The following is a 26,188-nucleotide window of genomic DNA, read 5'->3' on the forward strand; positions in this document are numbered from 1 at the left end:
TACAATGATTGGAGCAAGTATGTGGGGGAAAAAAAAAAAAAAAAGATGTATTTACAAAAAGGATTCTGGGTAAGACAGATTTCCAGTGGCTGATGTACACGAGCTTCCATTGTCCCAAAATTTAAAAAAAAAAAGCAACACCGGACACCAAGAATGAAACTGTTGAAAATAAAAACATAATGAATATTTGGGATTGTCTTTGAAGACCTAATCAGGAACATCCAAAACCAGCATCAAAACATCTGCAATCTACATTTTACCAAAAATAAAATGTAATTTTTCCTTCTTCTTCAAGTTACACACCATATTAGGCTGTAAACCTAAACAGCAACAAACGATCAGATGTTTGTGGACCCAGAGACATGATATAAAAAAAAAAAAAAAAAAAATATATTTCATCTGTGTTACTATAATTAAATAGTAATCAAAAATAAACCACTAATAGAGCGCCTTATTTCGTTTAAACGTAAAACAAACTGAATTTGTCAACAATCTATTTTCTGGCAAACTCCCATCTTTTTTTTTTTTTTTTTTTAAGATATCAAGTAGAGTGATTGATAGACTGATAATTATTCGGACAATGATACAAAACCCCTTCAGTAATATTTTATCTCTTGTGACCAGAGTATTATTTAATATGATAAATTCTCACTATTATATTACCTGCCACTCAAATTAAGAATATAGAGTACATGTGCTGTTCTGTGTAATTGCAATCACACACACAAAAAGATAAAAACTGGCCTGCCAGTTCCACAGATTCCTGACTGGAGTTTTAAAACCTCACATTAAATTTAATTTGTCTGATATTAGTGCTTTATTTCTTGCACAGCGACTCCAGGTAGCCGATGAACCTGCGCAGGTTGACCCTGACGTTGTCCAGGACGCACAGTTGATCTCGGCTGTAGGTGCCTCGGCCTTCCTTTCGGATCTGTCCAAAAAAATGAAATATGAGAGTGAATTAGTGTATGTTTTTTGTGCCTGAGTACTTAGAGCAATTTCAGCTGTATTTAAAAATTACTAACAAGATCCTGTCAGATTATATGATAATCCTCTCATGAAAAAATGACCATGTTTACATCTGTTTACATCAATCAGCATGATCCAAAAATGATCTTGTGCAGAAACGGGACATCCATAAAAAAAAAACAAAGTGATGCTTGACATTATATATAACCATTAGTATGTTCTGGTAACATTTCACCATCGTCACTAAAGTATTTGGAGCTGCCCCACACTTTAGTAACAATGACTAAAAATCATCTGTTTTTGGTGTCTAAGCTCTAAAACAGAGTTTTATAATGCTTGATTTTTTTTGGACATAGACGAATGGGAAACAAATAAGACGGTATAAATCCAGCTTGTACACCTTGGCAGTGAACGCAGGCTGGAGGGACTTAAGCGCTGTGAGCAGGTTGATGTTTTGAGCTGCACGCTCCGCCTCCTCGCCGTCTGCAAAAACGTCGAACAGAGCGTCCAGTGCTTCTCCACTTGCCACCAGATTCACATCTTTTGATGCTACACTCAGCAGTGCGTTTCCTATCAGCTACAGAGACAAGATAACCAGAAAACTCATAATAAAGCTTAATTACTGATTCAAGATGAAAGTCATAATAAAACAGAGATGTGTACCTCCAGGGTCTCAGCGGATCCCTTTTCTTTAGCCAGCGTACTTCCTGTGATGCCCAAAATGGCCAGAGCGTTGACCCTTACACTGACCACATCACACTGCATTGCTGATTCACACACGCTCATCAGCTGCTGTGGGCTCATACACTGCAGACACACACAAAAATCTCTTACGTTTATTACAGAGCCACAAGAACTACATCTACAGAGGGAAAGAACACAGTATATTAATTATATTATATAATGACCTTCCATAAATTGCCTCAGAGTTGAAGTTAAAGTGTTAAAGTGATTATCTATCTATCTATCTATCTATCTATCTATCTATCTATCTATCTATCTATCTATCTATCTATCTATCTATGTGTATATATCAATTAGTATATAGAATACATGGGTTCAGGCACTGGTAAGGACTCTACTACATATTAGAACACTGATGATGATCAATTTCCAGAATTGCGAATGTTTCCGGGTTTTGGGATTGAAACAGACCGTAAAAAGGCCAAATCCCTGATAGATCTCCTAAATACTGAACGAGAGAGCTGACTGAGACACACCCATAAGTCACATCAAGAGTGTTCACGTGTGTTTGATTAAAAAATAAATAAATAAATGTTGACTGAGCACTTGATAATATTCTCATCTCCTATGACTAACATCAGCAATTACAATATTAATGAAAGAAAATCTAATAATTTAGTTAATGATGTTAATTTAGGCCAAATTAAGACATTTATAGGAATCAGTTAACTTTTTTTTAGTATCTCGGCAGATCATTATATCTTAAGTGAGTTAATTAGGAGAGACATAGAAAGAGAGAAAGAAAGATAAAGAGGCGCGAGAGCACATACAAAAGCTCTTTGGAGAGCTTGAGATTGAATCTCAAAGCCTTCTTATCGCTATGTCAGAAACAACAAATGCATCCATTTAAAATGCTGAATTGAAATACAGGCAGCCTTTAATCTCTGTAATCATGGTCATGGGCTGGGATTTAGACTCTCAGTATCACCTCAGGCGAGGTTAAGACTTGAAGTGTGAAAGCATGCACTAACACAGAGGCAACACGAGCAGCATTGTTAACATTCTCACATGTGCACGTCTTGCGTATGTTCAGAAGATTTAAAGTGATAGTGACTAGTTGGCACTTCAAAGTAGAAACATCAGGTCAGGTTTTCATGTTGACCTTTAATATGTTATAAACAAGTTATAAACCAATCCGCATTTCTTTATAGGTTTTCTATCGTAAAATCGAAAACTATGACCTTGTTATATGTATGATGATTTTAAGAATGGACAGTTGTATGGAAATATATACAATTTTAAATGATATTTTTATTAAAGATATTAAATCTTAAAAAGTCTCCATTAATTAAAATGTAATGTTTTGTAGGTTTTCATATGAATTTGACGGCCATATAAGTATCTATAAACATATTTAAAAGATATGTGTTCAATATACCCCCTTTATGCTAATAGAAAGCATGTTTTTTTTAACTACATCAATATGCACTTCAGTATCTCATCAGATTTTCTGTCTAATCAAACACTCCCTAGAATCTTAAGTGTCCTGCCCACAACATAGAATAAATCCTGTTGTTATTGTTTAGGCTCACATTGTTAATACTTGCTTGTCAAGTACGTATTAGTCCAGGCTGAATGGTAAGCTAAATGCTATTTGCTTTATTTTTATTTTTTTAAAAGGGAGAGGAATCACCTGCCCTGGTTTTCTGTTTAAGTAAAAAATATGTTGACAGATTGAATAATTCTGCGAGTCTCAGAGATTTTAAATGTACGGAAGGGTAAAGAAAAATAAACACAAACACAAAAATGAATAGAAATAATTCAGAAAACAAAGAAATATATATTGTCTAAAATAAATAAATAAATAAATAAATAAATACAATTCTATATCTGTGAGAATACACGCAGAATGTATCCTGACCTGAGGGATATTTTTGGAGGCCATTATTTGGAGCAGCGAGCGCATGGCACTGGTTACGGCCTCCAAGAACTCATCGTCCTTCAAAACGTCTGCTACATCAATCAGAATCAGAAATCAGAAAAAAAAAACACATCTGAAGCAAAGCAAAGAACAACAATTCAAAACTGATCGCTTTCTTCTAACTCACTCACTAGCTGATACATATACACTATATGAACAAGTTAGTGGACACCGGACCATAAGATTCAAGAGTGCTTTCTGAACATCCTTCAGCGTTCCAAAATCATCCAAAATTTGTTCAATAGGGTTGAGGTCAGAGCTCTATCGCTGGCCAATAAAATCGTTCCACTCCAACCAATCTAAAGAATATCTTCATGGAGATGGTTTTGTGCACAGATGCACCATCATGCTGGAACATGTTTGGGTCTCCTAGTTCAAGTGAAGGGACATTCAAAGCTACTGTTCTAAAAGACATCCTATGCACTTGTGTGCCTCCAATGTTGTGGTAACAGTTTGTGGAAAAAAAACACATTTGGCTGGAAAAGATGTTTTTTGTCCATATAGTATATTATGTATTCTGTGTTACTGTCATCACACTAATCATTTTATTATAAGAACATGCCTGGGATACACTTTGCACTTAGCCAAAACTCTTGCAAACAAGCTTATATATATATATATATATATATATATATATATATATATATATATATATATATAAAATCACTGCAGTCTTGTATTTCTTTCTATCAATAACTACAATGTTGAGGAACATGTTGGTGAAAAACGAAGTTTGTTCCTGTTACCGAATGGATCATTACAAGTATAAACAGCCCTTTTCCCTTTTGTCCTAAACCTTTTCTTTCTTTATAGGTTCATGTAAAATGCGCACACCGAAGAGGTTTCCCGTCCCTGATCCAAACCTTCCACCCAATCAGACTCGAGAATTAATCAAAGCTGAAGTATAACGTAAAGCAAAAACTAAATCAAATTCTGTAAATAATGACATTTTTCACTCTCACTCAATCTCAGATTTCTCTATTTTTCTCTCTCTATCTCACCAGCTGAGCTAAAGATCAGAGATGAGAGGTGCTGAGCGACGGCCTGCAGTCCTGCAGCTCCACCCAAACACTCCACATCCATCACAGCCAGCATGTTATGGAGACACGTCAGAGCCCGACACTGCACCCGCTGCATTCTGGGAACAAAAGCATGCATTTATTAAACATCATTTGCTCAAAGTCTAATTACCCGTAATAGCTATTATAGACCAAAAACAAGGAATATTTTCATTCAGGAAACAGAAAAATTGACAAAGCAAATGTACTTCTTAATGAGGCACGTCCACTCTGGATTTCTACCGCAAACCTCCAGAGCAGCATGGCTGGGAAACTCGGCTTTCTTCAGAACCTTAAAGAGGTGCGAGAGATGGAGGGATGAAATAATAATCTATGTAAAATAAAATTGTACTGTAAAAATTTTTTATAAAATAAATACAAATAAAAAGTTTTTTTTCTTTTGTATGATATTGTTAAATATTTATTGTAATACTTCCTGAAATACAATTATACACACAACTCATGAAAAAAACCTACAAAGAGACCAAGCTGTAAAGTCGTCTTACAGGGGCAATAAAACTAGCTCATCAATTAGGACAATAGTAATTGCACCCAAGAAGTAAGGAAGGTTTAGTGTGCGTGCGAGTGTGTGCATGATAGCTGATTTGCTGCAGTGGTTAAGCTGCATTGCTGGAAAATTAAGCACCGCCATAATGAGGTGCTCTTTCACCATTTAGCCACTATTTGTTGTCTTCAGCTCTGTGTGCTTTTTAATTAACATTTATCATCATGCTGACATGATTAGGAGGAAATTCAGTATTACTGGTTCTCTTTTGGGATAAACGTCTACATTGAGGTTTTTAAAGCAGGTCAGAACTTGTTTTCTAAAACGTCACGAAGTGAAGGCACGATCAAATCAGACCACTTTCCAAACAGAAGGTAGTCGAAAGGATCGTTTTGGTCCGAGATCTCAGTTTTTGCATCCGAGAGCTAAAAGGTAACTATCATAGCACAGACGCGGGTGTGCTAATAAATCATTTTGCATGCTTAGCTTGCTAATAAAACTTACATCAGAAAAGTAGCAATCTTATACCAGAAGAATAGGACAATTCATAATGGACGCTGTTCAGATCATGGATGAACATGTGACTCGTGGCAGGTTTAAGGCACTTTGTTCATTTTCCGTATATGATTAAATAGAAACTAATTTGTTTTGTGTGTGTGTGTGTGTGTGTGTGTTTGTTTCACCAGTTGTGGTATGCTGTAGTTCAGCAGCGTGGTGTGTAACTCGGCAGAAAGACAGAGAGGAGAGAAGAGGCTGGAGTTCCCGTCTGCAGAGATCTCGCTCTCGTCACTGCTCGACATCTCCTCCCACTCATCATCAGAGGGTTCTACACACAAGCGCACACACACCTCAGTTTTTGTCATTCTCCCCTTGTCTCAAATCATCCCTGATCAGCCATGACGTCGTCTATCTGTCTCCTGTCTCTCTATCCTACACGTACCATCTGAGCAACACATGTTGACGATGATCTCCAGTGATGTTTGCTGTGCCGTCAATAGTGCTACAGCTTCTCTCAGCTCTGGTTTGTCCCTCTGAACATACACACACATCATATTTCTCTTATTACGGTATATCACCTCGCATTGTCCTCTATATGTATATATACATCTCTGCAAATCATTCACAAGAGCTTAATTTTCTCACAGGCAGAAACGCAGCAAAATCTCTCTCAGGCTTTTTCTTGTTCCTCTTTCCTCTGTTCATCTTTAAATCTCCCTCGTCCATCTCTTCTTCTTCCTGAGTGCTAGCTCCGTCCTGCTGCTCCTCCGTCCCTGATGACTCTGGATTAACCATGTCACTGCTGGCCAGGCGACTCAACACCCTCTGCCACAAATCTGGGATCATCGATCCAGCGTCCACACCGAGACTGTGTGCCAGAGTCTTCACCACAGCTGAGAGCGCCTCGGCCTGACGGGAGGAGGAGAGGGAGCTCTTCAGGTTCCACACAGTTCCTGAGAGAACAATGGGAAAGGCCATCAGTTTAAACACACTTTAACAAGTCTCCTGCTCAAAATACATGGCGAAATCATCAAAGAATAGAAAACAGACATCATAACAATCCAGAACCAGTCAATTAGACACAAGAGTGATTTAAGAAAGAGCGTCAGGTGTGTGCAGCAAGCATTAAGGCGAGGCGAGGAAAGGTAAAACAAGGTATTCAATATAATGGAGGTTTTTTTTTTTCCTGATACAATGTGTAGACCTTTCTATTTCTTTAATAGTGCTGCACAATTAATTGTATCTGAATCGCGATGTCGGCTTGTGCGATTATACATGATGGAAGATGTTGCGATTTAATGAACTAAACAAGTGCATGTGTGGACACATACTTTCTGAGAACAGTTTGCAGATTTTCCACGCTGCTAACAAAACAAAAAAAGAACAGCTAGTCTCAGTGTAGGCAGTGCGGTCAGTGTGTGTGGTCAGGTGACTTTCAGGTACGCGGTGTGGAGACCAGGGGAACATGAATGCCGAGCAAACAGACACTGAACTGGTGGCCCAAAAAAAAAAAAAAAAAACAAAACGCTACCTCTGTTATATGGCATTATTTTAGCTTTATGGCAGATTGGCGTACCTTCACCTGGCAACCTCTGCTGCCTGTTCTCTTTCTCTCTTTCTCTCTCTCTCTTTCGCTCTCTCTTTAAGGGCTGTTCCTAGCCTTTTGAACACCTGGCAAGAGTCCTACCACCACCCCCCCCTTTTTTTTTTTTTAATTAAAAAAAAAAAAAAAAAAAAGGTTCAACATTTATTAATAATGATTGCAAAATTGCCTGAATTCAAGTATGTAAACATGTACTGTATCTTAAACTTTGGCGGAAAAACAGGTGAATAATTAAAATTGGCGTGGGGCAGCGGCAGGGCGTTACCTGTTTGTTTGGGCAAAATGTTGCAAATGTGTTCTTTTTGTGAAAATGTTTATTTATTGTTTTATTTAATTCCGCTGTACCTTGGAGAAACATTGTGTACATTAATACAAATGTTATTTTATTTTGTAAAAAAAAAAAATCCTTTTAAAAACCTTTATAGTTTTACAAAAACACATTTCAGCATTATCAGTAATCAATGTGTAATTTCTTTGATAACCAATCGAGTGGACTCCTGATACCATTTATTATATTGCAATATCGACCACAATAATCGAACAATGACATTTTCCCCGAATCATGCAGCCCTAATCTCCAACATAAACTTATTCCACTACTAAACCTTAGAACTCGCATCTCTCACTGCTCTTGATTTGTTCTCTAGAAAGGAGCTGCAGTGAGCTTATAATGACTATGTGCGTTTCGAAAATGATTTGGTATTCCCTTTAATGAGGAATTAAAATATTTTTTTTAATCATCCCAAAAACAGAAATCAAAGGAGCGAGAAAAGCAAATGAATCTAAAATAAAGAGAAAATCAAAATAATAGTAAAACTGAAAGCAAATTGTAAACTATATGCAAAGAAGTAAAAACTAATTCTTAAAATGAATTTAATTCTTTGATTTCTGTAACATAAATTAAAACAATGCTATTTAAATGGAAACTAAAACACTAGTGTGGGCATGCATGTACCCGCGTGTGAGTGTGTGTGTCGTACCTGCAGCTAGAGTGCGTAAGAGGACATGTTCCATACTGGAGTGTGCAGACAGCAACACGTTCTCTAATGCAGACAAAACGGCGCCATTCACACTTCCGGCCAGGTCAGAGTTATCCTCAGTCACTGTGTGTAAGCAGTGTGCTGTAAACATACACACCCACAACAGTTAAAACTAGGTGTGGGTGAGACTTCAAATGTGTATCCTGTCTGCCTGTACAGTCATCATATAGCATACCAAAATACTACTCTCCTAATCCCAGCCTTTGTTTTGTACTAATAAATCAGCAAACAAACACTCCGTGTCATGGTGTTCTAGAAAACTCATCGACAACAGTGCGGAGTGATGAAGCAGCATTAATGTTACCATGGTTGATGTCCAAAAGTTTTCCGTTCCTCAGCAGTGATATTACAGCAACTTGCTTCTTACAGAACAGTTTTTATCCGTTTACAGTTACACGGAGAGTAAATGAACATGTTGCAGCTTTACCTCTGACACAACGTCCAAAATTGTTCTATTTGTTTATATGGAACATCAAACACCTGTGAACCTGTTGCTATAGAAACCGAACGGAATTAACCAAGATCTGCCCTACAGTCTGAGCTGCGCTTATAGGAAATGAACCAACTCTGGTCAATCAAGATACAGAATTCACCAATGACATAGTAGATATGAAGCATGTGTGTGTGTTACCTGCTGATAAAGCGAGCTGGATGTTGTGAGGATGTTTTTCAATGCATGGCAACAGAACATCCAGGAGTCTTGCTCTATTAAACACTGACACTGCTTTACTGCTGCTCTCACTACACACACACACACACACACACACACACACACACACACACACACACACACACACACAGGGTTAGCTAATTCATTTTTACATTTACACTAATAAATAAGAAGCAGGTTCAGGGTGTGTACCAGAGATTCCAAAGTAAATTCACAGCTTCATTTGCCACATCCTCAACTGTCGGTTTCTGGTCCTTCTTCACTGGGCTCGAACTCGCCTCAAAACCCATAAAACACTACACACATAAACACACACACACACACACACACACACACACACACACACACACACACACACACACACACACACACACAAATATGATGTATGAATATGAGCGGTACTGCTGGATTACAGCCTCTGAGGATTGGTGCAAATTATAAGTCTGCATCTCTGGTGAGTAGGTTGTATTTTATTTACATTTTTATGTTTTTGACATTTTATTAGACAAATATTGATTCTGAACTGCTCCAGATGATGTAGGTGCACAGTTGCGGTTGTAGTGTAGAGGTTTGGAGTCTTAACTGGGTTTCTTGCTTTAGTAAAATGATATTCACCCTCCATATGTGAAATGTCTCTCCCTCTGTAATGCCACGTGTTGTTATATTGCGGTTTTTATAATGTTGATGGTTTCTATAATTGCAACGTGATAGTGGTGATATTAAAAGGTGGATTAAGTCAGGTAAGTCCCCACTGAAGGCCCAGGTACCAAATGCACGGCCTGCAACTGGTCTGCTTGTGTGTTTGAATTCGGTGGGGCATTGAGGATGTTAAAAGTTTAAAAATAAAGGTTAGGAACCACTGCTTTAATGTATATTTATAATATATTTATTTCTGTAAAGCTACTTTAGGACCATGCACATAAATAAAATTAAATAGATGTCTGAAAAGAAAATAATAATTATAAAAAAAAAAATACAAGCCCAAGTTAAAAAAAAAAAAAATATATATATATATATATATATATATATATATATATATATATATATATATATATATATATTTTTTTTTTAACAGTTACATTTTTTGGACAATAGAATTTGAAATGTCAAATTCTGATTGATCTGATCTCATGATAACATTTTGTACCAAACCATAAAAATGTTTTAAATGATTACATTAAGTATTAGTTACTCCTCCTCTTCTTCTTCTTTCGGCTTCTCTTATTAGGGGTCACTACAGCGGATCATCCGTCTCCATACCCCCCGTCCTCTACATCTGCCTTTTCAACCCAACCACCACCATGTCTTCCCTCACTAGTTACTACAATTATTTTTTTCATGATTGTTTTTGTTTAACTTAATTTATTGTTGTAAACAATGTAGTAAATGTTTAAACCCTGTTTAGTTGAATTAGACATTAAAACATTTTTTATATGTATTTTCATAAGCACAAAGGTTCTATTAATTTTTATCTAATTATTATAAACTTGGCAAATTCTGGCAAATCTTAGCTTCGACTTTTATATCCTGATGCATATTGTGTATCATAGAAATACAATGCTTCATGCAAAATATTAATTTACAGATATAAATATGATTTTTTTGATAGATAAAAACATATTTGCAGGAGATGTGAACAAACTTAGGCTTGACAATTTGACAATTATTTATTGAAAGAAAATGTTATGTTCTCGTATTTCCAAACACTGTCACCGTTGGTGTTAATCTCTTAATATTAACTCCGATCACAGAAACAGCGACTGTGACTGGATTATTTATTCTGGTATTTAATGACATGCAGCATGACAGAAATAAAACAAAGTGCAGATTTTCTCTGTCTGTGTGTTTAAAGCAGGCCCATGTCTGTCTGTGATTTTCAAAGCAAATTTCCACCCCCTCAGTTTTCTTTACACACACACAAACACACACACACTAGAAGCCACATCTCACCTCGTTCAGCAGTGCGATGATGGGCGTAAGGATGTCCTGCTTCACCATGTCCTCACACACTTCTGCTCCTCCACATGCACTCAGGTTCCTGTAACACAGTGACATTTCTTTACACATGAACACCAAACAGGAAGCTGACATTTCAAACATAAGTCCTATTATTACTATTATAATGAAGTAAGAAAGTGAAGTGTCTTTATGATAATCATCAAACCCTCAGTTTTTTTTTAAGACATAGACATGAGGAACATCTACTTACAATGATTCATAATAAACTTCTAGATTGAAATTTTTTTAAGCATACAGATGAAAGGTTTAATCCCAAATGACTTCTATGAAAACTAAAACCCTGTATGTATTCATACTCGATACTTGCAATTATATGAAAACAAGTTATTTCCATGGTAAATCTCTTGGCAGATCCTTTACCAGTCCCGCCAGGATTTCACGATTTTTCAAAATACATTTTTAATCAAAATGACTGCTATTGTGATGGTAAATATCTGAATTTTTTCCCCCTCAAATTAGGATCCATCATGTTAAGTCCCCACATTATGTTTGAGGTTGGATGTACAATGGTACAAACACATTTCACACACACACACACACACACACACACACACACACACACACACAAAAGAAAACTAACAAAATGCATAAAATGTGTTTATTGTTCTGTCTACCCAAATCCCGACATGTGCAAGACAACTTAAAAACATTTCTGACTACAACATAAGCAAAGAAAGCGTAAACACAGTAGATACAGCATGCAGTACATAGCCTTCCTCAGTCTTCACAAATCTGAGTCATAATGAGTTATAAGTTGTTAAGGCTAATAGATCGCTAGCTAAACGCTACGGCTATTTACGGAAAAGATCGGACACCCCTGACCTAGATGTCAAACAGCCGAAACAATGGCTTCATCTTCAAGCGACGGGTGAAGACCTACCCTTTTTCCTAAAACACTTAACCTAGCATTTTTTTCAGGTTTGCTTTGTCTTTTACATAAAAAAATAAATAAATACTCAACAGAGTTGTACTCTGATTTATCTTAAGTTTATAATTTAGCATACCATTGTAGATTTATTCATTTATAGAGACTCAAAGCACTTTTGTACGTAGCTCTGGACAACGGCGACTACTAAATGCCATAAATGTACATTTCAAATCCTCAGGAACACTGTGATGCAGCGCTCCGCTATACTGTGTTTGTGTATATTAGGCAGGTCACCACTGAAGGCCTCGGTGTAAAACGCACAACCCGCCACTGATGAAGACAGCGTTTTGATGATGATAACTCAATCACAGATCCAGAGAAGCTGGAGTCTAATTGCCAATTCGATCGAGTTGCTCAGCAGTGCATGTAAAAGCGTGCTGTACCTGAGCGCTCCAGTTGCCGTCTCTCTGACCGCCAGGCTGCTGTCCAGTAGAAGTGGCCCAATCCTCCTCACTGCGTCTCTGTGCAGGAAGCCTGGGATCGTCTGACTCTGCTGAACCACTCGGGAAATACTCGCACAGGCGTACTCACGCATATCTGCACTCGGACTCTGCAGCTGAGATACAGACAGGAACAGGGGGTCAGAGATACAGGAGGGATGGAGGGGAGAAAGAGACACATTACATAAAAAAAAATTAGAGGTTTCATTTTCCTTGTGTCACTGATTATTTTTCACTACTTTTGTATGCTTTTCCAACAGTTTATTTTAATTATTTTAAAAGTAAAAGCTAAAAGTAATACAAGAGAATAGTGTGATTTATTGTTCATCCTATATAATAAATTCAATTTTGAAAAAATGAAATAAAAATCAATCGTTGTTTGACTCCTAAACCAAGTTAACCTGCTAACTTTTATTTGACACGTGTGCAAAAGTGATCAACTCCCTAAAACAGGTCTAAATTAAACCAGTTTTTGGTTATAACCCGTAATTTAAGTATAAAATCTCAGAATGTTTTACATAAAAATGAAGAAAATTGGCCATTTTCCCAACCACTCTCCGGCACGCCCCGCCCTCTGCGCTGTGATTGGTTAATAACAAAGTTTGATTGACGTTCGCTCGAGGAGCTTGTCTACGAGCCAATAGTTGCACGAACACGAGCTCGGAATGGCCAATCAACACCGAGGAGGCTGTATCTATCCGAATTAGATAGGGAATAAAATATATATATTTGCAGTTATACCTTTTCTAGTAATTCTGCATGCGGAGACTCAACTTCATCATCAACTTCATCTTCGGCGGGGCGTTTCACAGCTTTTACCGGAGGTAACTGCGGGCGCTTGAACCTCGTGTTCTTCGTCTTTCCCATTTTAACTCAAAACGAGTGAACAGACAGATCCTACTGCACAGGAACACACTCTGCCATGTGGAAGCTGGGTGCCGCTGCCGTAAACAAAAATCCACCGGAAAGACATCTGGACTGTCGCGCGCTGTCGTAAAGTCTGGTTCAAGTCATTTTGGCGCCATCAAGTGGCTAGATTGTGGAATTGCTTTAATAGTATTTTTAGGGCACACAAATGGCTTTAAATATGGAGTGTGTTTAAATATTTAGTTTATATAAATAACTCTTTTACACCTCATTTATTTTTCATGTTTTGCTTCCTGCAATTCTAATTCATTTATTATTCTCATTCAGTTCATATTTCATACATATTATGTATTTATGTAGATATGGACTAAATATGGGTTTTTTTTAATAAAGGAGTTTCTTTTACATGCTATTATTTTCCAGCAATGTGAGATTTTGTTTTATATATTTTTTTGCATATTATAAATTGAATTTTAGATGTGATGTATTTTTTTTATTTAAACATGACTCAGTTATTTCGACGCTGTAGTGCATTTTATCTTTACACAGTATTTATTTGTATTTTTACATTAATTTCATAAAAAACAAAAAATGAGTGTTTATAATTTTATAATGGACTTCACCATATATTTTCTAATATGAGCCATTTTTTTGTAGTGCTTTTGCCTTAATCTTTCACATGTAACGTATTTTAATGACAAGATGCCTGTAAGAAAAAAAAAAAACTTTGTTAAAAACCTCTAATTCCAAAAGTGTGACATCATGCTGTCTGGTCACACTGCCATGAAGTGCAGTAAATGGGTTTTGCAGTGATGTCTGACCTTCTACAAGTTTTTTCCCATCTCTGCATACAGTACATCCGGAAAGTATTAACAGCGCTTTACATTTTATGTTACAGCATTATTCCAAAATAGATTAAATTCATAATTCTTCTTAAAATTCTACAAACAATAGCCAATAATGACAACGTGAAAAAAGTTTGTTTAAAATCTTTGCAAACTTTTTAAAGATAAAGCCTTTACCACGACACTCAAAATTGAGCTCAGGTGCATCCTGTTTCCACTGATCATCCATGAGATGTTTCTACAATGTAATTGGAGTAAATTCAGGTGATTGGACATGCTTTGGAAAGGCACACACCTGTCTATATGAGGTCCCACAGTTAACAGTACATGTCAGAGCAAAAACCAAGCCATGAATTCTAAGTTATTGTCTGTAGACCCCTGAGACAGGGTTGTATCGAGGCATCTGGGGTACAGAAAGATTTATGCAGCATTGAAGGTCTCAGTGTGCACAGTGGCCTCCTTCATCCGTAAATAAAAGTAATTTGGAACCACCAGGACTCTTCCTAGAGCCGCCGCCCGGCCGAACTGAGCGATCCGGGGAGAAGGGCTTTAGACAGGAAGTTGACCAAGAACTCGATGGTCAATCTGAAAAAGCCTCCAGCGTTTCTTTGTGGGGAGAGGAGAACTTCCAGAAGAACTGCAACACTGCATCGATCAGACCTGCATAGTAAAGTGGAAAGATGGAAGCCACCATTTAGTAAAAGGCACTGCCTGTCTGGAGTTTGCCAAAAGGTACCTAAAGGCCTCTAAACCATGAGAAACAAAGATTGAACTCTTTGGCCTGAATGCCAAGTGCCATGTCCGTGGGGATGTTTTTCAGTGGCAGGAACAGGGAAAGACAGCAGTGTACAGAGACATCCGTGATGAAAACCTGCTCCAAAATGATCTGGACCTTAAACTGGGTTCTAACAGGACAACGACTCTAAACACACAGACAAGATGACAAAGGAGTGGGACTCTGTGAGTGTCTTTGAGTGGCCCAGCCAGAGCCCAGATATGAACACGAATGAACATCTCTGGAGAGATCTGAAAATGGCTGTGCACTGACACTCTCCATGCAACCTGATGGAGCTTTAGAGTGTCTGCAATGAAGAATGGGAGAACTGCCCAAAAAATAGGTGCCAAGCTTGTAGCATCAAACTCCAAAAGATTTGAGGCTGTAATTGGTGCCAAAGGTGCTTCAACAAAGTATTGAGGAAAGACTGTAAATACTTATGTATATGCAATTTCTTTACTTTTTTTTCTCGTTTTTTATTTTATTTATTTTTAATACATTTGAAAAGATTTGGAATGCACTTCTTATATGTTGTAATTATGGGGTATTGTTTGTTGAATTTTGAGGAAAATAATGAATTGAATACATTTTGGAAAAGGCTGTGAAGACTTTCCGGATGCCCCGTATGACCTCTGGAGCAAGACCTTGCACAGACATTTTGAGGGGCAGTGGCCCAAAACAAATAAAAGGGTCCATTAAAAAGGGGTGGGTGATTAACACAAATTATCCAGTTGTTACAAATATACAATTAAAAGAGAAGGCAGCGCATGCTATATTAATTTCAGACTTTATTGTAAATGTTTTAACAGAACATCACAATTACACAATGCTAATAATAAACTATTTACTGTTTTACATTTTGATATTTGCCTGTTCCTTTTACAGAATAAAACTTTAGATTTTATTTGGTATTATGTCTTGAAATATCTTAATAATAATCTTTTATGATTAAAAATTACACAAATGTATTTTTTTTCCAAGATTTTGTACAAAAACAAACCACCAAATTGCTAATTGCGAACCACCAAATTGCTAATTCTGGAACTGTCATCTCCATTTTCCAGGGAGGGTCACACAGATTGTGAGTGATGCCGAGAGGGGCGAGTGAGGGGCAAGAGGGGTGAGTGATGCCGAAGAGAGCAGAGCGGCAGTGGTCTTAGCCACCAGGCCACGCCCTGTGCACAGCTCTGCTCTGGAGTTAAACCAGAGAGTTCATTGTCACCACTCTTACCAAGGCACTTTTATCTTGATTGCTCATTTTGGCAGGATGGCCACCTCTAGGCAGAACTCTTCTAAATGCAGATCTGTGCATGGGCACAATCCTGAGCTCTACAGGCAGCTCCTCATGCATGTATGACTTCCTCTTGGCTTTGTTTTTACTCCGAATTTTTAGCTCTTAGATCATATATGGACAGGTGCAGTGGTGGACAGTGATGAAGTAAATGTAATTTGTTACTGTACTTAAGTAGCTTTATTGGGTTTCTGTACTGTATTGAACTTTTTTTTTCAGGGAAACATTTTACTTCAACTTCACTACATTTAAAAGTTAAATATCTTACCTTTAACGCAACGACATTGTGAAATCAGTTGTTCCTTTTTTATTTATGACTGGATAAACCGATCATACAGTTCAGTGTTAGTTCAAGAGCAAGCAGGACATTTTAAAAGCAATAAATATTTAAAGATGCTCGACTTATTTACGTGATTGATTGAAGTGGTTTTGGGCTCATGATAATTTGAATAGATCGGTGTTTGACTCATAGCATTTTATTAATAGATCGGTGTTCTAAAAGTAACATTTGAGTCTTTTTACTTAAACTGAGTTGATTTAGCAAGAGTCTTGTGACAAAAATGAAAATACAAACATTATAGCCATAATAAGTCACAGTACTTTGAAGACGTAAGTACATTTGAAGGCAAATTCTTTTGTACTTTTACTCAAGTGAAAGTTCAAAGGGACACTTTTACTTTTGTAATACTTTAAAGTGTATTTCTACTTTAAATCAACTACATGGTTTGTGTAGTTCGTCCACCACTGGGCGGGTGTGTGTTTATCCAAATCATGTCGAATCAACCAACTTTGCCCCAGCTGGATTAATGTGTACTGTAGCAACATCTCAAAGATGATCCAGAGAAACAAGTTGCACCTGGAATACATTTCAAGTGTCACTGTAAAGGGACTGAGTGCTTATATTTTAGGTTTTTCTTTTTATTAAATTGGTAAATTCATTTTATTTTCATTTAGTGGAGTGTAAAATGTAAAGCATTTCAGAATAAGACTGCAGTGCAAGAAAATGTGAAAGATTCTGAAAGCTTTCTAAAAAGATCTCACTGTGGGGTCAAAATGATCACAACCTTGCGACCTTGTGAATGACCTGCAGAGAGCTGGGTCCAAAGTAACAAAGGCTACCATCAGTAACACACTACGCCGCCAGGGACTCAAATCCTGCAGTGCCAGATGTGTCCCCCTGCTTAAGCCAGTACATGTCCGGGCCCATCTGAAGTTTGCTAGAGAGCACTTGGATGATCCAGAAGAAGATTGGGAGAATGTCATATGGTCAGATGAAACCTAAATAGAACTTTTTGGTAAAAACTCAACTTGTGTTTGGAGGAAAAAGAATGCTGAGTTGCATCCAAAGAACACCATACCTACTGTGAAGCATGGGGTGGAAACATCATGCTTTGGGGCTATTTTTCTGCAAAGGGACCAGGTAACTGATCCGTGTAAAGAAAAGAATGAATGGGGCCATGTATCGTGAGATTTTGAGTGAAAATCTCCTTCCATTATCAAGGGCATCGAGGATGAAACGTGGCTGGGTCTTTCAGCATGACAAAGATCCCAAACACACCGCCCAGGCAACAAAGGAGTGGCTTCGTAAGAAGCATTTCAAGGTCCTGGAGTGGCCTAGCCAGTCTACAGATCTCAACCCCATAGAAAATCTTTGGACGGAGTTGAAAATCCATTTTGCCCAGTGACAGCCCCAAAACATCACTGCTATAGAGGAGATCTCAATGAGGAATGTGCCAAATTACCAGCAACAGTGTGTAAAAAAACTTGTGGAGACTTACAGAAAATGTTTGATCTCTGTCATTGCCAACAAAGGGTATATAACAAAGTATTAAGATGAACTTTTGTTATTGACCAAATACTTATTTTCCACCAAAATTTGCAAATAAATTCTTTAAAAATCAGACAATGTGATTTTCTGGATTTATTTTTCTCATTTTGTCTCTCATAGTTAAAGTGAACCTATAATAAAAATTACAGGCTGTCTCATCTCTTTAAGTGGGAGAACTTGCACAATTGGTGGCTGAATAAATGCTTTTTTGCTCCACTATACAGTGCTTTCTGTAGTCAGATCAGCTGATCCCTGACCCATTTCACTGTTCCTTCCTGAAGAGTAGAGATTTCTTTCTTCTTTTCTTTTCTCGGCTCCAGCACGTGCCGGAGCTCTGCAAGCATCCTTGGAGAGAAACCGAGAGCCACAAACTTCACCACAAATATGCGTTTCAAAATCAGCTGCACGCCACACACAGTGCCGAGGACGCAGGGAGGCTGAGACGAGTGTGAGGCGAAGCTGGAGACTGCAAATGAAATCAGGGCAGGATTTCAACACGACATGCATCCTAATGACACGAGGCGCTGCAGTGGGCAGCTTTCATCTGCTCTAACATGCACAAAGTTAATTATTCCCATTATATGTCTATTTATCACAGAAAAACAGGTCTGTTTGGGTAAAGTCATTAGTAGTAGATAATATATAAAGCACATTTAAAGCAAAACACGAAAAACTTTAAGCAAAGTACAGCTTTGCATTTAAATTCAATTTTAATTCTATATTTTATTGTGTCTTGATTTGAAAAGAAAGCTGTAACACAACATGTACATCTAATATCCATCTAATGTCCATTTCGCACACTGAAGATGTGGTAAGTAAAATGATTACACACACTCCAAAAGAAGACAAAATACTTTTTCACTGTCACGGACTAAGAAAAAGGTTGTAAGATTTCTGACAAGTAATAAAGCATAGAAATGTGCATCTTAAAGTGTCTCAGAGGCATAGCAAATAATCTGAGTTACAACATACATACACACACACACACACACACACACACACACACACACACACAGATCCAACAAATCTGCGGACATTTAACCCTTACACACGCCCCTATTTTGATACAGCACTAGAATCAACATAAATCCATTTTTAGCTAGAAATTTGTGACCCAAATGTTGCAAAAAATCTTAATACTTTGGTAATCCTGCTTTACAAACACTATATGGACATAAGTATTGGCACACTTTTCAGCCATATGTGGTTCAAACTGTTACCACTAAGTTGGAGGCACACACTTCTTTGGATGCAGTGTTCCAGCATGAAAATATGGTGTATAAGACTGTGGTCTTATAAGAAAGACTGACTGCACCCCAGGCCTCCTCACCCTACATCATTATTTGAGTTTACTAACACCCTTGCAACTGAATTGAACATCTTGAACATCTTCCCAGAAGAGTGGAGGACATTATAACAGAAAATGGGGACTAAATGTGGAATGAGATGGTACAGAAAGTACCTACAGTATGAATCGTATGTTCAGGTGTCCACAAACAATTCAGTATTGTGTATAAAAATCCAGAATGAATGGCTTTGCAAGTTTAGCAAAAGAGAAAGAAACACAGGAAAATAAATACCCAAACTAATTAAAGGTGTAAACAGAAACAGGTGTGAGCAATAAGTACATGTGAGGGAAACAACCAATTACAAGACATGGGTGGAGACTTGACGCGGAACCAAGACAAATCAAACGTTACAAAGTAAAAATACACGAGTGCTGTGAGATTTGGCATTTATTCACAATTGTTATGAAATCATTATTAATATCTCTTTTATAAAGCAGCTGTAATCTAATTTTTTGGGGGTTAAAACTACAAAATATGATAAGACATCACAGGACCACATTATTCAATACAACACAAAGCCATATGTTAAAATATGATTCAGTGTGATGCAATTATACAGTGCACAATGGTACAATATGATATTATACAATAGAATTCTCTATACCATACAAAATATAATACAATATGATATTGTATCAAATGATAAGATATGAGTGAAATACAATATGATATGACATGATATGATAGTGTATCATGTGGTATAATTTGATACCATGTGATTATGTTACACCACATGGTACAAAATTAGAAAGTACAATAATATTTAATTTGAAACTAAAACCGTGTGATATAAATACAATAACTTTGGAATACAGTGTGAAACAATATGATATGATACACAAGTTTTGATTCTTCGACTCCTTGTTATTACGTGTGTTTGTTTGTAGATCTGCATCTCTGCATCTCTTGCTATTGATTCATATTTCTGAGAAATTTGAATGTTCATTTAAGAATTATTTAACTTTTAATGCACACTAGATAATCTTTTATTAAAAAAAAAGAACACCTGAACATGGATCACAGAGTTTCACCACTAGATGGAAGCAGCAACCCATGCTTGAGGCATGTGAGCCAGCTTCACCAACACCAACATAATTTTAGTTTTTCTCTGTATCAGAGAAAAAAACACAATATGTTGATGTCCAAACGTCAGTCCCTTCCTAAAGGACGACTCCTGGATCGATGCCTCTGCTTGTACATGCACCTGAACTGCCTGCTGTTCCTGAAGTACACCATCCTTAATGTGTAAAACCCTGCAGACTCTTTTCTGTCATTCAGTTTTTGTGATTCCCGTGCACAAACATTTGCAAGCGATTACCATGTAAAGCACAAACGTGAGCCGGGCTGAACTTCGTGCCCCCAGCTGACCTGCTCCACATGCCGTTTTTGCAGTGAAGTGGATTGAAGGAGACACGCTTGTTGTATTGTTTGGCAGGGAGCCTGCGCATTCTTGAGGATCTCTACCACAAGGCTTTGCAGCAGAACAGAGTGCAAAGGGCGAGAGAACACATTCCTTTTGTCTTTGCTGTTTTTTCAACTCTTATGTCATTTAGACAAAAGGACACCAATTGTATCACTTTAATTACCAAATTCTGCATATGTAAGAATTGAGCTGATTAGAAGCATTTCTCAAATAAAAGCAGGCATTCATCGTCTACACCAACTATAGTGCTAATTAGAAATCACAGGTTTAAAATACGTAGTGCCCTAAAGTACATTATTGTTTTTATAGTAGCAGGTCATACAATAATTTTGTAAGGATCGATGTTCCATGTACATAATCTAAGACACACACTGTTGACATGGTGATGTTTTCTGTTGAAAAAAAAAGGAGTCTCCAGTGACAGCAATGTGTTAATGGTCAGTAAGTGTTTATGTTTTGCCAGTTTTTAAGAGAGATATAAATCAAACCTGGTGAGGAAACAAGGCTGGTATTTATAGCTGCTATAACATAAGGGAATAAAAGAACTAACTTGTCTATAAATGGATAAAAATGCATGACGTTGTTTATTGATATATGGAAAAAAAAAAAGGAAAATAATCCAATCTATTTTGTAATAGAGTCAGTGTTGATTGTTTTCCAATAACAACAATCTCAAAGTGTTGTATATCTCACTTAAGTGCCAATGAAATAAAAATGAAATAGTTTATGAGTTTTTTGTATGAGTCTCTTTGGTGTTGTGTGAACAAAAATAAGCCAGTATACTTATTTTTTAAAAAGCATCCAGTGTATCATTACTGTAATTGTTCCAATACATGATTGTTCATGTTTCAACCTGTGACTATAAAACCTGTGACCAGTTCACCCATTCATTCTTAATTCAGAAATTAATGCAGGAAATTGATTCTATTTGATTACAGTTTAGATCTGAAATAGACTTGAGTCCTAATCATCTTTGACTTGCAAAATTAGACTATAAACTAATCAGACTCAATGACATTTGAGCACTCATTCCATTCATCAACTTTAGTTCTACGTCTTTCTGTCTTTTATGTACTTGTTTTTTTTTTTTTGTTCAGTGAGTGGAAACCTGCAGCACTTTATCATTAACTCTATTTGTGAATTGGCTTCTGCCTGCCTCAGGAGTCACTTTAAGAGTCATTTGAACATAATATAAACACTAGTGCCACATGGTTGCGATAGAGTTCTGGGGGTTCTGCTTGTACTCATGCGCTCAGGCCATGTGGGTCCGTATTCATCTCCCCCTAAACTCCCTCCATCATTCGAATCCCTGTTTCCCAATCCGACCTCTTTTTTGCCAAGCTCAGAGAGCGTTTCCACTCGCCGAGAAGTGCTAAAAGCTCACTCCAAGTGCGTACACCCCTTCAGATCTCGTTCCCTTGGAACTGGAGTTTTGGCAGGCCAAGGTACCTGTGGGACTTGCTGTTTTTTTTCTCCACCTGATGGCTCATTTTTTTATTTATTCACCATTTGATTTTATTTGCTTTTGAGGCTTATGTGATTAATGGCTGTTCCGATGCTATCTCTCCCGTGCTGAAGGGCATTTTATTTCACTCACACTCACACACACACATACAAAAAAAGAGAAAGAAAGAAAAAGAGAGAGCGAGAAGCGAGGGCAGGGCCAGGCTCCAGAACGCAGTAGGAGTTTTCCTTGGGGTTTTGGACTCATGGCTTAAGTAAAATCTGCTGGGCTTCTCCCAACAGCAGGCCTACGCTGTGCTTTATCGTCCGTGCTGAGATGATGATAATGTCCTCACTAATTCAGCCTCGTTCAGCCAGCGAAGCAGTCCAAAGACACACATTCGGAGCCCCCTGTGGCTTCACAGCAATAGCAAGGCCTTAATCCAAGTCTGAAGGAAAGAGGGAAACGATTGAGAGGGGAGGAGGGGGAGCAAGGCAAGCTTGAAGATTGCTGACTCAGCTAATAGGCGCCTGTCACTGATAATGCACACTGTCGTTATGTAACAGCAAGAAAGAACGCTAAAGGAGGGAACAAACATCTAATATTTGCCCCTAGTGTCATGGAAACTACAAAATGACACATAATGAAAAGGGACACAACCTTTGTGTCGAGAAGTTGAGGGAAGCTGGATATAGGTAGGGAACTTCTCATTCAAATAATAATAGCTTTTATATACACATGATAGCGTCCTGGGTGTATGTGACTTTGCACACTTTGTTTGTGTTTCTAGAATCACATGTAACTACATGAGTACGCTTGATGTTCCACAATGCACCACAGTGAACTAGTGCAAAAATAATCACTCTAGCAAGGTACAGGATACCCATCATGCACCCTAGTGTTTTCTTGCATGATGTTGTTTTGGTTTTTGGCGCTGCTAAATGTTTACTGTATTGAATGATGTCTGTATTTTTTGTTTAAAAAAAAAAAAACCTGGAGCAAGCAATTAAAAAAAAAGCTTGCAGTCACATGATCAGCAGTTAACAAAGGCTGTTCTTGTAAGAAACGTCATCTAAAATAATGCAGAATAAACTAGCACTATCTATTCTTGCTTTGACTTGTCACATAGTTTTAACACTCGAATCAGCTGATGGAATTCAGCCGACATTTTCCTGCGCTCCAAATATTGGGTGTGTCTGATAACGGAATTTTAGTTTCGAACATAAAAATATGCAAACGTGTCTGATACAATTAAAGTAGTGAAGTCAATTACTAATTCAGAGAAGAGAAGAGAAGAGAAGAGAAGAGAAGGGAAAAAGGAGACAGGACAAAACAAGAGAAGAAAAAAGGAGAAGAGAATGGAGGAAATAAGAGAAGAGCAGAAAAAGAGAAGAAAAGAAAGGTATTGAGAGAAGAGAAGAAAAAAGGAAGAGAAGAAAGGAGTGAAGAGAGTATATATCAAAAATAAAGAAATATAGAAATAATAAAATAAAATAAATGTGTGCATATGTACAGTATATACACTGATCAGGAATAACATTATGGTTAACATTGTGTTGGTCCCCCTTTTGCTGACAAAACAGTCCTTTGAGCGTTAACAGCATTAACATCTACAGCAGTCTGAGCTACAGGACCTCATCTGTTGGATCGGACCACACGGGCCAGACTTTGCTCCCAACGTGCATTAATGAGCCGTGACCCTGTTGCTGGTTCAACACTGTTCCTCCCTTGGACTACCCTTGATAGATACTGACCAATACAGACAGGAGGCCACAGCCCTCAAGAGCTGCAGTTTGGGAGATGCTCTGATCCAATCATTAAAAACATCACAATTTGGCCCTTGTCAAACTCGCTTCAATCCATAAGCCAATCCATATAATCCATATAATGTACACCTAACTTTTCCAGGCATATGTGGTTCTATCCCAAACTGTTACCACACTTTTGTACCCAAAAAAGACTGAAACCTGTTCCAGCATGAAAATATACATGGGTTGGAGTGGAAGGTCTTGAGTGGCCACCTGTAGAGTTCCGACCTCAACCCTATTGAACACTTTTGGGATGAACAGGAACACTGACTGCAGCTCAGGCCCCCTCACCCTACATCAGTACCTGACTTTACAAACACCCTTGTGGCTGAATGATCACAAAAACACATACGAATCTGTGTGTGTGTGTGTGTGTGTGTGTGTGTTTGTGTGTCTGGTGTATGAATAGTGTGATTTATTTATCTCTTCTTTACTGGGTATTCCCAGCCCAGGGTTCCCAGGATTTGCTCAAGATCTTCCGTGACCAGTACAAAGCACTTTCTGAGCGGTTTGATTTTTTGTTCTGTACAACAAAAAAACAAATGGAAAAAAAAAATATTTTTTGGGAGCATAAATAAAAGCATAGCATTTCCATAGCAACAGTGCTCATGTATCTTTTAGTAAAGGAAGTCAACCTTGACTGCTAATTAAAAGAAAGTGAAGAGAAACAGTGTATACTGGCTGCATAAATAAACCAAACATTTTGGATAAGTGGCTTTAATTTGTCCTGTAATCTTTATACACCAAATGGAATGTAGACACACACACACACACACACACACACACACCCACACACGCACACACGCACACACGCACACACACACGCACAGACACACGCAAACACACACACACACACACACGCAAACACACACGATCACAAACACTACTACACTAAGTTGCACAACCACATACATGCATGCACATAATTATGTAAAAAATTAACAAGTTCTAGTAAAAATCTTCTTGAATAGTCAATAATTCACTTCACTTTGTTTTAACATGAGACAGTTCTATGTGAATGTGTAAACTGAAATAATGCACATCACAAAACTTAAACTCTGAAATTGAATTTTTTTGTTTCTAGTAGAACAACTAAAATACTATGAAAATGAAAATAAATAATTAAATAAAAAAATAATAAAAATATATATATTAATCCCAACTTAATTACACATTTTTAGCTGTTTTTAAATTTTTTATACTCTAATCAACAAGAATATGGACAAATATTCATGCTTGGTGCTTTTATGCAAATGTTTGTTTATTATTAGTGGAACCAAACTTAACATAGAGCATGAAGACAAAATATTATTGTAAATGTTTTAAAGTAATTATGGTGTTAAAAATTACATAAATCATCAGGATACCAAATGGAACATTTGCTATATTTTCTGCTTTTGGTGCTTAATTTGAGACTTGGCGCATCAGTTTTCTGGTTTTATTACTTTGTTGTAAATAAATGTGTTGCGTTGAAGGTTTTAATTTCGCCTCCTTTATATTTATTTATATTTTTAATAAAAATAACAGATATGCACGCTGCGTTAATCACGTGTTAATAAAATGAGTGCCAATAAAATGAATTTGCGTTAATGCGATAATATCTTGTTATTTCAAACAGAAAGCGTGGGAAAAGCGTAACTTTTAAAAACACAATCATTAGTTAACTTCTCCTTCTGCTGTGTGTGTGTGTGTGTGTGTGTGTGTGTGTGTGTGGGATTGGTTAAAGGTCACTTTAAACCATTTCAGCACAGTTTCAATCCCTTTTTTTCTTATAAAGTGATTTTAAATAACTCACTTCGCTCATATAACTGATTGCAATTATACCTCAATATTCACTATAAGATTTAGATGTGTTTTTTGAACATCTCATTCTTCATTTAATGTTATAATAACCACCAATCTGCCAGGAAGGTGTTTCACTAGATTTTGGAGTGTGGTTATGGAGATTTTATGCTCATTCACCCTTAAGGGTATTAGTAAAGTCAGGACCTGATGTAGGAGAAGTGAAGAGTCCTGGGAAGCAGTCAGTGTTCTATTTCATCTTATAGGTGTTCAGTAGGGTTGAGGCTAGAGCCCTAAATCAGGCCACTCAAGACAAGATCTTCCACTGCAACCCATGTAAATCATATCTTCATGGAGCTGGCTTTGTGCACACGGGTTTGT

The 26,188-nt window shown here is 37.3% G+C and overlaps 1 protein-coding gene across 2 annotated transcripts; it reads right to left on the minus strand.

The window, feature by feature from the left end:
• Nucleotides 1-600: 600 nt before the first annotated feature.
• On the minus strand, nucleotides 601-13,527 carry heatr3 (HEAT repeat containing 3). 2 transcript variants are annotated; one of them, XM_046841041.1, is made up of 15 exons: nucleotides 13,137-13,527; nucleotides 12,339-12,511; nucleotides 10,959-11,046; nucleotides 9,201-9,304; nucleotides 8,970-9,079; nucleotides 8,279-8,419; nucleotides 6,341-6,648; nucleotides 6,138-6,228; nucleotides 5,881-6,023; nucleotides 4,902-4,984; nucleotides 4,636-4,772; nucleotides 3,575-3,663; nucleotides 1,633-1,776; nucleotides 1,370-1,546; nucleotides 601-931 (listed from the first exon to the last, which is right to left on the minus strand). In XM_046841041.1, exons 1-15 carry the CDS (start codon nucleotides 13,260-13,262, stop codon nucleotides 818-820), a joined length of 2,028 nt encoding a protein of 675 aa, XP_046696997.1. In that variant the 5' UTR covers nucleotides 13,263-13,527; the 3' UTR covers nucleotides 601-817. The 2 variants fall into 2 exon arrangements, with proteins under 2 accessions (XP_046696997.1, XP_046696996.1); XM_046841040.1 differs by having other exon boundaries at nucleotides 3,575-3,666.
• Nucleotides 13,528-26,188: the final 12,661 nt, after the last annotated feature.

This window comes from Silurus meridionalis, chromosome 26 (assembly GCF_014805685.1).
Source record: "Silurus meridionalis isolate SWU-2019-XX chromosome 26, ASM1480568v1, whole genome shotgun sequence".
In the NCBI taxonomy this organism is placed as follows: domain Eukaryota; kingdom Metazoa; phylum Chordata; class Actinopteri; order Siluriformes; family Siluridae; genus Silurus; species Silurus meridionalis.